We start from the raw sequence: 12796 nt of genomic DNA on the forward strand, positions 1-12796 counted from the left end.
ATATCTGTGTGTGTGTGTGTGTCTACAACATTGAAATAGTAAGTTGGGAAAAACATATATACTGGGCAGGTACTGCTGCCAATAAAAATAGAATTATCATGTGTGATTAGAAAGAAAATAGAAGATCATCCCTGGTGGTGCAGTGGGTGAAAGAACAGCACTAAGAAGCTGTCTAAAGCCACTGCAGCACAGGTTGATCCCTGGCTGCAGGGGTGGCGAGAAGCTTCACCAGAGACAGAGTGGGGAGCCCGAATAATAGGCTGACTAATGAAGTACACTGCTGAGGGGAGCAGCGGGCGGGTCAGGAGAGGTCTGCTGTGCCAAATGGATCACCTCTGGGGCAGGGAATCAAACTCATGCTAAAGTGGCTTTAGCTTCTCTATGCTGGGCTTTAACCTGCTGTACCATCAGTGAGGGCCACTTTTTTTACGGCAATACACCAATAGCCAGATGTATACTTTTCCAAACTTCTTAAGAGTGAAGTTGGGAGGGTCTTAGGTATATGTAGAACATTTGAGACCGATAATTCTGCCAGAGTAATTGTTAGTTTTATGCCATTCCTTTTCAAAAAGGGTTGACAAAAAGATTGACAAATGTTGGTCACCTTTTTCAGTTTAATGTATCTGAAACTTAAGATTGGCACTTAGTATGTATAGTGAAGTGTCATTGGTAATTCCACTTATTCTTCATTTGTTGCTTTACTTTCTGAAATCTGAGTTCAGACAAAAAAATTCTTCTCATGGGTAAAAGCTAAATTAAAAAGGTAAAACTAGATTTCTATGTGTACATGGAGAAGTATCTTATTAAATGTATGTTTGTGTATATTACAGCCTCCTCTAAAAATGTGGCTTCCTTGAAAGCAGTGTTTGCCAGATTTATGTGGCTCAGCAGAGAAGGTATTCAGGGCTTTGTGGCTGGTCATAAATAAATGAATATGAATAACAAGACCTTAGTGTCTCCAGGCACCTATAGCATCTGATACAGAGATACAAATTCAGGACCTCAAGAACCTATGGCCAATTAATAGTAAGAAAATAAAAGTTTTGCAATTATGAAGGTCTTATAGTATTGGTGAGGGGCATAAAAAGTATAAAGGAGTGATACAGGGCAGCAAGGAGCACTAAACTGCCCAAGGACACTGCCCAAATTATTTTCTAGTCACCTTCTAGAGTAAACAGTTGCAAGACTGCTCAGGCTAAGGGAACAACAATGGGATATTTACAAACCAGGGAAAAACAAGGAGTTATTGAGGCCAAAAATGGCCTTTATCTTAGCCAAAGTTGTGTCCCATGTTACTCAGTCCTGCACAAGAGCTGTTAAAACGGTGTCTTTACCCACCGGCGGAGGATGTGCAGCTCCTCTCCTGAATAGGTCACATGTCTAAGATGGCGTCTTAGACACTGCAGACACACGGCAGCCAAACTCTGGGCCAGGTTTCAGCTCCCAGAGTTAACAAAAGATAGAATACAAGATGCTCCCTGGCTGCTGGGATCCCCAGCACAACACCAGACAAGTAACACTCAAAACAGTAGCGGTGGAATAACCCAATAAGCAGCCACACTCAGGCATCTCAGCAAGATGCCAGGCTCTGGGTCCTGGCCATCTCCCCCAGGACACAACAGCCTTCTCAAAGATAAACAACACAGTGTGGGGGCAAAGGGGGGGCTCAAATCGCCTAACTCAAAATGGTAAATTACAAAGACAGCCTTAGGAAGAGGAGTTCCTGAAACAATAAATCACAACAAAGACTGCTCATGCACCCCTTTGTGTCACCTATATATCACTTATCCATCACTCCACCCCTCTTGGAGCATTTTCCTTGGGGCTATTTACCTTCACCAGCAACCCCCTCCAGGGGGCACCACCAGTAACAGTCTTGGCTTCATCCACCTGTTACAGGAGGGGTCATCTGGGGGGAGATTGAACAGTCTGTCTGCTTTAGAGCAGGTGGGGGTAGTGTGTGGTTAGGATTAGATTTGTGGAAAGAGTAGAGAGCTATTGCAGGTGGCAGCTTTGGAAGTGAAAACAAGATTAGATTGAATACCCTCAGAGGCTGTAAAAGCTTAGAAGAGAGTGAGTTTAGAAAAGAAATGTTGAGACAAGCAGAACTTCCTCATGAGGGCCTCCTTTCTCTCCAAAGGGTCTGGACAAGGCATGAACCTTCGTGGGTTTTAGTCTTGGGAATGAAGTGATTAGTATTACATTTTAGCAAGGTCCCCCTGGTGGTTGAGTAGGGGAATGGCTTCAGGGTTAAAACTAAAGGTGAGGCTTCTGAATCCAAAACTATTGCTTGAGCTAACTCATGAGATTTTCAGGAGGTGCAAGCACCTGGGCCCAAAATATGGGGGGAGAAGGAACATGAAGAATGACTGCAGGATTTCTAGCTGAACTAAATGGGAGAAATAACAGTGGCTGTCAGCGAGGGAGTAAAGAGGGAGAACATGGGATGAGGGGAGGAAATAAAATTTAGAGTTAAGACAATGACTTGGTGATCCTGATGAGATAACTGCATGTAGCCACTGTCTGCATGTGGTGGGCACAGCACAGGGAGGGGGTGACATCACTCGAGAGGGTTCTGTAGAGGAACAGAGGGCATGAAGGAAGGTTGACAGTAGATCCATAAAAAAAACCCTGTGCATTGATTAATAATACCAGTGTGACATTGAAAGTAAAGTTGGCATTTTGGAAAGTTAAGAGAATGGAGAAAATACTTTCCTGGGATTTGCTGGGCATTGAATTTCAGAATTTTAATCAATAGAAACTAATAGAGCACATGTACACTTGAAATGGTGATCCAGTTGTTTTCCCTCGCGGCTGTGTTGTAACATGAACACAGCTGGAAGAACCTCTTTGCTGTGGAGGTGTAAGATAATAGCTTCCTCATCCATTTCTGCCTTGGTCTGCCATTTTGAAGAATAAAATTGTCTTAAGGGGGAAATTTCAGTTCATAGAACATAAGATTAGAAAACAATTATTTGGTAGGTGCCTTTCTTACAAGTGCCCTTTTATCTCTCTCACAGAGTACGGATGGAAAAGAGCAGGGATGGGGCCTCCCTGATGGCACAAGGGAGTAAGTCAGAGCTCTATGAAGCTATCTGCAGCCACTGAAGCAAGAGTTCGATTTTGGGGCCAGGGAACTGACCCATATGGCACAGCAGACCTCTCCTGTCTCACCCATTGTTCCCTTCAGCAGTGTAGTTCAGTAGGTCTGCCTGTTCTGCTCCCAACTCTCTCTGGTGAGCCCTCTCACACCCCAGTTCTTGTATGCATAAATAAATCTTTTTTTAAAAAAAGGTTTGTGGACCCTCCCTGGTGGCACAACAGGTTAAAGCACAGCACTAAGAAGCTTAAGCCACTTCCGCATGAGTTCGATCCCTGCCTGCCCTGGAGGTGACCACATGGTGTGGCAGACCTCTCCTGACCCACCCGCTGCTCCCCTCAACAGCGTACTTCGTCAATCTGCCTGTTCTGCTCCCCACTCTGTCTCTGGTGAATCTTCTCACCCTCCGCATTTCTGGCCTGTACCTCAGTTCTGTATGAATGAATAAATAAATCTTAAAAAAAAAAAAGGTTTGTACATATAATCATGTTCTCAAAACCTAGCCACCAAAAAAAAACCAAACAAAAAAAAACCCATGTATCTGTCCACAGGGTATTATTTTTACTCACTAAGGATTATGTAATGAATTCGTTTGTAGCTATCAAATCAGTTAGAATCTGGAGCCACACACTCATCCATTGAAGGCTTTGTGAATCCTTTTCTGGAGAGGAGATTGCTTCCTCTCACCTCAGCCTTACATAACCCTTTGGGCTCTCCAGGTGGTGACAGGCGGGTCCAGCAGGCTGAGCACCAGAATAGCCAGCGCTCCTTCCACTCCTTTCTTCTCGCCTTAATCTTCCCACGCCATTAAGAAGTACACATTACCTCACTAACCCGTGGGACACATGCCGATAGCACCTTGGGAAGATCTAACCCTCTGGATAACCTCCAGGGGACACCAGCCTGCATGAGAGAAACTGCCCTGCCAGCTGCACAGTCCCTTGCTGAACTGAGTAGAGGATGATGCTCTGTGTAGCATGCTGCGCTCTGGCCCTTCACCTTACATCTCATGTTGGTGCTCAACTCCCTGAAGCGTCCTTTCACTGTGACCCTGCTGGGGATGTGGGATATTTAGCTTTGGCATTGAGCTGGAAAAAAGAAAAAAAAAACAAAACTTTAACATTTCCACCATTTTAACAATTTGAAGGTTTGGCAAGGATGTTGTCTTAGGAGAGATGGAGAATATTGAAGGAAATAAATGTTCCTGGTATCTTTCTAGACAGTCAAATAAGATTAGCTTCCAGCCTTGGCATTTCATGTGTACTGAGGTCAGTAGGAACTTTTTTCTTTCTGCTGTCCTGTCTTATTAAAGAAAACTGGTAAAGAAAGGTGCTTAAGAAAAAAAATGCTTATTTTTTCTGAATGACTTAGCTTAAGCTTAAGGAAAAGATTAATGCTAGTTTGTTGAGAAGTGTGTGTAAAGCAGCAGAGCATTGGAGACCAGTCAGTAGAAAAAGATAGCTTTGTGTGTGGAAAAGGTCCTAGTGAGGCTCACTGGGGAGCCTAGTTGGGGCTTGCAGGTCACTGCCCTAGAGCCTGTGGAGTGATTTATTCTCCTTGGTCAGCAGATGGCACCAAATAGCCAAACTGAATATGGAGAACAGGGCATAGTGTTTAGATTTCGCTTGGGGTAGGTTAAATCACATTTTTCTGTAAGATACTTGTAATTAATAGCACTTTTATGCTTTTTCCCTCTAGATACACAACTTCTAAAGCTGAATTTTATTTGAGCCTTAAGTATTGAAGCAGCCGCGAAAATTAAGTTTCCAAGTTAAATGGTTACTGACAATGCTGATTTTCATTTTTGAAGGGGCCAATATATCTGCAAGGGTCTCTGCAAAATTTTAATTATTTTTGAGTCTTAAAGTGGGATGGGATGGGGAAGAAAACAAGCATCTTTTTCCCTTAGGGCATCTGTCTGCTACTGAACAAGGGAGGCATCTTCCCTCTCTTCTTCTTCCTTTCACCCTTCTTAACTGACTTATATTGCTTCATATATAAAATGTGCAGAATTTGGGCCCTCCTTGATGATACAGTGGGTTAAATAAAGCATAGCACTGTGAGTCACTACAGCACGAGTTTGATCCCCAGCCAGGGAGGTAACCCACATGGCATAGCAGACCTCTCCTGAGCCCTTTGCTCCCCTAGGCAGTGTATTTCAGTCGAATCTACCTGTTATGTTTCCCACTTTGTCTGGCGCATACTTTCACCACACACCCCCTGCACCTCTGGCCTGTGCCCCAGTTCCTGTATGCATAAATAAATAAGATACTCAGAATTTAACCATACCATTAGGATTAAGCACATAATCCTGCCTCTTAGAACCTGCTTTTCACATAGCACAAAGCCTGATCTTTTAAAAACACACATCCTGTGATTAGCTTAAAATCCTGCAGTGGCTTCTGTCACATGTGGGCTCACATAGCCCTTCCTGGTGTAATCTGCCCAGTTTTCCAACCTCCACTTCTTGCTCCTCTCCCTGCCCATGAGACTAGCTGTTCTGACCTCTTGTTCGCATCACAGGGCCTTTCTAAGAGTTGTTCCCTTGCCTGGAATGCTCTTCCTCTTGATGGGGATGTGACCTGTTTCTTTTTGACCTTAAAGTCTCATTTTAAATACCAACTCAGACCACCATATCAAAAATAATCACTCACTATAGTCTCCAAGCAACTTTGAAATTTATAACACAGTCTTGTTGATCACTCACTCTTGATCACATCATTCCACATTCATTTTAATTTTTCTTTCTGCTATTTTGCCTCTTGTGTGCTTTTTGTCTGCTTCTGCTAGGACATAAGCTTCACTAGAACTGGATTCTTGTTTGTGATTATCCTTAGCATCTGGAATAGAACTGAGCACATAGTAGATCCTCAGTACTTTCTGGCTCTATGAGTGGATTATATGGCTTTTATTGAAGAGAGCACATTTAATGGTAACAATAGCTCTCTTAATTCTCTGAGGACACTGATGTCCAAAGAGAAGACAAAAGTGAACCAAAAATTGCAGCCTGTGTTCTTGTTTCTCATTTGTTCCTGTAAAACACTGTAACCTTGGCTGGATCCTTGAGGAGCGGGTATTGATATTGGTGGTAGGCTTTGAAATAACAGCAGTATAAATAACTGTAGTCGTTATTTATTGAGTGGTTCTATACATTTACTGTCTCATTTAATTGTAGGCATCAGTTATCTGTTGTGTAAATTAGATGCACAGATTAGATGTTTAGATAAAATGATCTGTTATCTTACAATACAGTTTATGAATGTCCAGCAAGAGCTGAAAAGATTACTGTTTGTGGTCCTACATAACAGAAATGAGTTCATTCAGAAACCCAGTTAGGTATTTATACACCTGTGATATAATTTGAAAGTTGCAAAGTTTAAACTTAGAAAGAAGGAAGAAGCCCACCTTTCATTGGGCATCCATTATCTCATTTGGTTCTCTCAACAACCTGTGGAATATCATCTTCTTTGAATGAGTGGAGAAACTGAAGCTCAGAGGTGTTAACATACACTTCGGTCAAGGTCATATGTATGTATGCAACAGTGAGGTTCAAAACCAATTTTGGCTTAAGAGACCTGTTCTTAATATGTGTGAATTGTTTTTTAAATTTTTTTTTAACATCATTTTGTACCTTTTCCCATCTCAGTTGTAATCCCCATGGACTTCCCATCACCAATTCACCCCTGTGCCATCACCATAGTCCCATGCACTTCCCCCCCCCGCCCCAATTTTTGATCCCATTGTCCACTCCACCCCTGTAAAATGTCTCTGGAATATAGTTGTTCATTATTACTCCCCACCCCACATCCCCTACCCCCTTTCCTTTATGCTCCTGCTATGAGTGAAATCATCCATTATTTTCCTTTTTCTTTTTCTTTCTGGCTTATTTCAATAAGCATGATCTTTTCCAGCTCCATCCATGTTGCTGCAAAAGGCATATGTTTATTTATTTATTTATTTTGGTTGCTGAGTAATATTCCATTGTGTATATGTACCACATCTTTTTAATCCAGTCATCTACTTTTGGGCATTTGGATTGTTTCCATGTCTTCCCAATTGTAAATAAAACAGCAATAAATATGGGGGTGCAGGTATCTTTTTGAATCAGTGTTTTTGTGTCTTTTGGGTAGATACCTAGGAGTGGGATTGCTGGGTCAATTTTGAGTAGTTTGAGAAACCTCCAAACAGTTTTCCATAGTGGTTGTACTCATTTGCATTCCTACCAGCAATGCAGGAGAGTTCCTTTTTCTCCACATCCTCACCAACATTTGTTGATACTAGTTGTTTTAAGATGTGCCATTCTCACTGGGGTGAGGTGGTATCTCATTGTGGTTTTAATTTGCATCTCCCTTATTACGAGTGATGTTGAACATTTTTTTTCATATGCTTGTTGGCCATCTGCATTTCCTCTTTGGAGAAGTGTCTTTTTAGCTCTTCTGCCCTTTTTTTTGATGGGGCTGTTTATTTTTGTTGAGTTTCATCAGTTCTTTGTATGTCCTTGTGATCAATCCTTTATCTCTAGTTTTGTGTGAGAATTTTTTTTCCCAATCAGTGGGGTACCTGTTTGTTTTTTGCAATATCTCTTTTGCTATGCAGAAGCTCTTTAACTTGATGTAGTCCCATCTACTTATCCTTGCCTTCACTGTTGTCACATTGAGTGCTCTATCTTTAAAGATGTCACTGAAGTGTATGTCATGTAGTGTTCCCTCCATCTTTGCTTCCAGCTATTTTATGGTTTCCATTCTTATGTCTACGTCTTTAATCCCTTTGTGTTGTATTTTGTGCATAGTGTGAGGTAGTGATTTAGTTTCACTTTTTTGTATGTAGCATCCCAGTTTTCCAGCACCATTTGTTGAACAAACTTTCTTTGTTCTGTTGTATCTTCTTTGCTTCTTTGTCAATTTATTAGCTGCCCATAAACCTGTGGGTTTATATCTGGGTTTTCTATTTGAATCCACTGATCTTGTGTGAATTCTTTTACCTTCTATTCACTTTTATGCCAGTAAGTTTTGGGGGGAATTGACACACTCAAAGATATTTGAAGAGGTTTTTCCTTTTTTTTTTCTTTTGGACACAGAACTCTAAGAAGGAGCTGATGTGGAGGAGCCGCTAAGACAGTTCAAGATGACGACCACAGTAGCCACAGACTATGACAACATTGAGATCCAGCAGCAGTACAGCGATGTCAACAACCGCTGGGATGTGGATGACTGGGACAACGAGAATAGCTCGGCAAGGCTCTTTGAGCGGTCCCGCATCAAGGCTCTGGCAGGTGAGTCCCCGCACCCACCACAGAGGCCTAGGATGCCCAACAGTTCTCCTTAGAAGTCATCCACCCTGTCCCTTATGTTATCAGCCCACCAATACTTTAATGTATTACAAGAGAGCTGGCACACCATCTTATAAAGCAGCCAGTTCTCTACTTGGAGAACTGTCAATCCTGAGACAAAGGTCACAAAGTGGTTTTTATAACAGTTCATCAAGAGCTGCCTTAGGTTTGCCAGAATTCTTTCATTTTTGACAAGTCTAGCATCTCAAAATACTGACGTATGCTATAGCAATACACAGATATTTATAAATTAACGCATAGACTTACCACCTAAGATGTATTAACTTAACTGTTACAATAAAGTACTTACTTTGAGTGAGCAGGTTAGTGTCACATTCACGGTTTTTAGATCTGAAAACCAATCGTTTAACCTTTAATGCTATAATGGGTAAGTTTGCCAATGATTTATTAAAATTTTGGGAATACATCCTTTTCTTACTCTCTTCTTGCTGTTGAATACCCAGACCACACATTGACAGTGGTCCTATTTGGGATAGGCATTGTTTTGCCCTGAAATTACTCTAAATATTAAGAAAGTATCCACTTATAATGAAGACGCAATAAACTGAACTGAGGTAAGCAACAGACCTTAGTGCTTAGTTTATTCAGAGTCTTGTATCTGTATGTTAAGATTTCAAATAAAATGATTTAAGCAGGTTTATCTTTTCCCCCTTATTGTCTTTAATTATAACAAGTAAATTGAAGTCATGACTTCAACAGGTGAACTTGCTGTTCACTGTTCATGTTACTCATTTTATTGTTTTATAGTGTAATCTAATTGTGACGCATGTATCATTTACCTGTTTTTTGACTAAGCAAAAGGAAACCCCACCCAAAGTGGTTGACTGACTAAGAATTTACTGATCACATAGGAGACCTTTGAACAAGACTTACTCCACACTAAATGTTGTGACCAGGACTCAGTTTCTTTCTCTCAACTGTTCGGCTTTATGTGCTGTTGCAAACTCCATTCTCAGGCACTCCTGGGATCCATTTGTTCCAGCATGGCCTATATAGGTGGGCTAGAATATCTGAAAGACAACAACAGGCAGGAGAAGAGGGAATGATTGCTGGGGATGCAGTCAACTAAATCTATAAGGAAATTGTTCAGCTGCCTTAGGATAGTTTGTCTCTTGAGTGGTGATGATTTAAAGATCTTACCTGAGCTTACCTGATTGGGGGAGGGAGGAATGGGAGTGAATAGTCAGATAGTCACTGTGGAATTGGAACTTATTTATTAACATGGAACCATATAGAAACCATGGTACTGACTTGTACTAGTGTATTGTTTTGTAATTTGGTCTCTCACCTCTGTTTCTGGGGTCTTCGTGTGAGCCTTTAGAACCCTGTAGAAGTGGTGGCAGGTATATTTCATCAGTAGTCATTTACTTTGGTCTCCCAAGCCACTAGATACCTCCCTGTTAAAGAGAAATTTACTTGAAAATTGCAGAACAGGTTCTTGCTCTTTATATCTTGCCTTTCCTACAGTTCCAGAGCAGATTCCCCCAGTGGTCCTTAGACTTCCTAGGATGTTGTACCCCCTTTGTTGCCTGGGCCCCTGAAAAGTTACTACTACTAGTTAAGTAGTTTGTCCAAAGTCTCACTGCTGGTAAGTGGCAACAGGCAGCTCGATACCAGGGTGCGTGCATATTTGACTGTTTCTCTATATTCAGTAAACTACTGAATATATTTTGTAGTTTATTCAATAAACTACAAAACTCTGTAATGTAGAGTTTTGATAGTAGGCAATTCAAATATGTTAAAAAGATCTTAAGATAACTCAGGAATGCATGCTGTGGCCTAGGGGACACAAATAACCAAGATAAATTATTGAAAATATCTTGTCTGTAGGTGAAATGGTGTTAGAAAAAAAAAGAATTGCTGCTCGAAACCAGAAGATACCAGAAAATCCATCTAATTAAGTGAAGGAAGTTATCTTACTTATCCTACTCCACTGTTCCACTGGTCAGTGTTCTGCAGAAGAATCTCTGTGTTCTAAGAAATCCTACCTGGTCACAGCAGGAGGCACAGTGCAGCCCACCAATGGCTTGGACAGTGAGCTAGCATTTGAGTGGCATCAGAACCACCTAAAGGACTTGTTAAAGCTTAGCTTACTGGACTCTATACCAGAGTTTCTCTGAGTCTAGGATGGGGCTTGATAGTTTGTATTTTTGACAGGTTCGTAGAGAATGCTGATATCTCACATTTTGAGACTGGTACAGTATTGATGAGTATCTGATATATTTCCTTGGGCATCTGAGACCATGTCATCTAGACCCAGATAAAAATCTAGAGAAGAATTTAAGTATCGAACAGAATTCTTCTTTTTTAAAAGATGTATTTATTTATGCATATAGAACTGGAATACAGGCCAGAGGTGCAGGGGCGGAGACAGAGTGGGGAGCAGAACAGATAGGTTGATGAAAAACACTACTGAGGGGAGCAGCGGGCGGGTCAGGAGAGGTCTGCTGTGCCATGTGGCCCACCTCCCTGGCTGGGATTGAACTCATGCTGAAGCAGCTGTGGCTAGCTTCCTAGTGCTGCCTTAACTGTTGTGCGTTGTGCCACCAGAGAGGACCCAGAATTATCTTAAGATATACTTTAAAGTGGTAGTGATAAGAAAGGCTGGCCACCTGATTTTGAGACAAGGAAAATACTTTCCTGTCCCTGAGAGGGAACTAGGAAAGACTCAGGCTGGAGAGAGTGTTGTTATAAGGTTTCTTCAACAAACACAAGTTCAAAAGCTTAGACATAAGCTACAGCAGTAGAAATGTATGTAAGTTATTAGAGTCCCTCTACGGTGCCTTCCATGTTTAGCCTTCTCTCTACTTTGGTCTGAATTTTGAGGTGACCTAGTAAAGACAATGATGCAGAATGTCTCTATTTATAGTGCATGATATTATGTATTGCGAGTATAGAATATAAGCAACTTGTGCCATATCTTTTTTTTAAAGATTTATTTATTTATGCATACGGAACTGGGATTCAGGACAGAGGTGCACGGGCGGTGAGAGGATTCACCAGAGACAGAGTGGGGAGCAGAACAGGCAGATGGACAAAGTACACAGCTGAGGGGAGCAGCAGGCGAAACAAGAGAGGTCTGCTGCACCATGTGGTCACCTCCCCAGCCAGGGATCAAACTCATGCTGAAGTGGCTGGGACTAGCCTTAGTGCTGTGTTTTAACCCACTGTGCCACCAGGAAGGGCCCAGGAGTTGGGTCTTTTTCCTTTGAGCTTTAAATCTTGATATTCTCCTTAAACTTTTTTGCTTGAGAATTAGTCTGACTAACATCTCAGTCCTTCATCACTCTCCTGCTCCGTAGCCAGAAACATCAGAGGGGAACATTTAGCGAAACACAAGGAAACCAAACTCTCCTGTCTCCATAACCTGATTGGTGGGAATGAAAACAGCAGCTTTTACTCAAAGTATAAAAATTTAATCAGAAAGCATTCCCCTTAGACAAGCTGGGTCAAAAGGCAGTCAAATAAATCTTCAATTATAAAAAAATAAGACTTGGGTCTCCCTGGTGCACAAGAGGTAAAAGCACAGCACTCTGAAGCTATCCCCAGCCACTACAGCCTAAGTTTGATCCCCGGCCGGGGAGGTGACCCACATGGTGCGGCAGACCTCTCCTGTCTCGCTTGCTGCTCCCTCAGCAGTGTATTTCAGTCGAACCCACTCTGTCTCTAGTGAATCTTCCCCCCTCAACCCCACACACCTCAACTCCTGTATGCATAAATAAATAAATAAAATATGTATTTTTTAAAGTAAGACTTAGGGGTATTTTGAAAATAATTAGAATTGATTATTGCCATCTCTTAAAATTTTTATATACATATGAAGCTAGTGATATACATACTTAGGCCTAAAAATCAATGTTTATAGTTTAGAAGGGAAACAGGGAGAGCATTTGTCCATCATGCTTGTAGCAAATCACTGTGCCAGTCTAGCCTGATGCCAGGTGCTGTGTGGAGAGGCTTTGCTGCATCTGTAAATGATTGCTGTGCCCCATGCTGGCATTCCCACATTCCTGACCTCTGACCAAATGGCCTCAGTGTGAGGAACATGTAGTAATGAAAAAAGTGATTCAATATAAGCTCAACTTTTCGGAAACCAGCATTTAATTTGAAATAAAAATAAAACCTAACACTTTAATTATATTGAAATGTAAAAGATAAATGCTTACTTTTTACAAAATGATGACTGTTTATGGCTGTAGGTTATATTTTGCAAAATCAACACAAATAGGGGAAGAAGAGGAGAAAGTCTTTAAGCACAACATTCAGCCTGAAAAATATAAGTAATTAATATCTTTATGTAAATTCTCACAAAGTAAATTTTAAAAATTAGGAGATATACCAAAATA

General features: G+C 41.3%; 1 protein-coding gene across 2 annotated transcripts in view; it reads left to right on the forward strand.

Moving 5' to 3' along the window:
• Positions 1-12796, forward strand: part of SPTBN1 (spectrin, beta, non-erythrocytic 1) — a 194427-nt gene that overhangs the window by 45908 nt on the left and 135723 nt on the right. For both annotated transcript variants that reach the window (XM_012731484.1, XM_004691398.2), the window contains one exon: positions 8178-8372. In XM_012731484.1, the coding sequence (XP_012586938.1) occupies positions 8225-8372 (148 nt within the window). In that variant the 5' untranslated portion in view covers positions 8178-8224. Of the gene's footprint in view, positions 1-8177; positions 8373-12796 lie in introns of those variants that run through there.

This window comes from Condylura cristata, unplaced genomic scaffold (genome assembly GCF_000260355.1).
Source record: "Condylura cristata isolate star-nosed mole 26May11 unplaced genomic scaffold, ConCri1.0 scaffold00031, whole genome shotgun sequence".
Taxonomy (NCBI): Eukaryota; Metazoa; Chordata; class Mammalia; order Eulipotyphla; family Talpidae; genus Condylura; species Condylura cristata.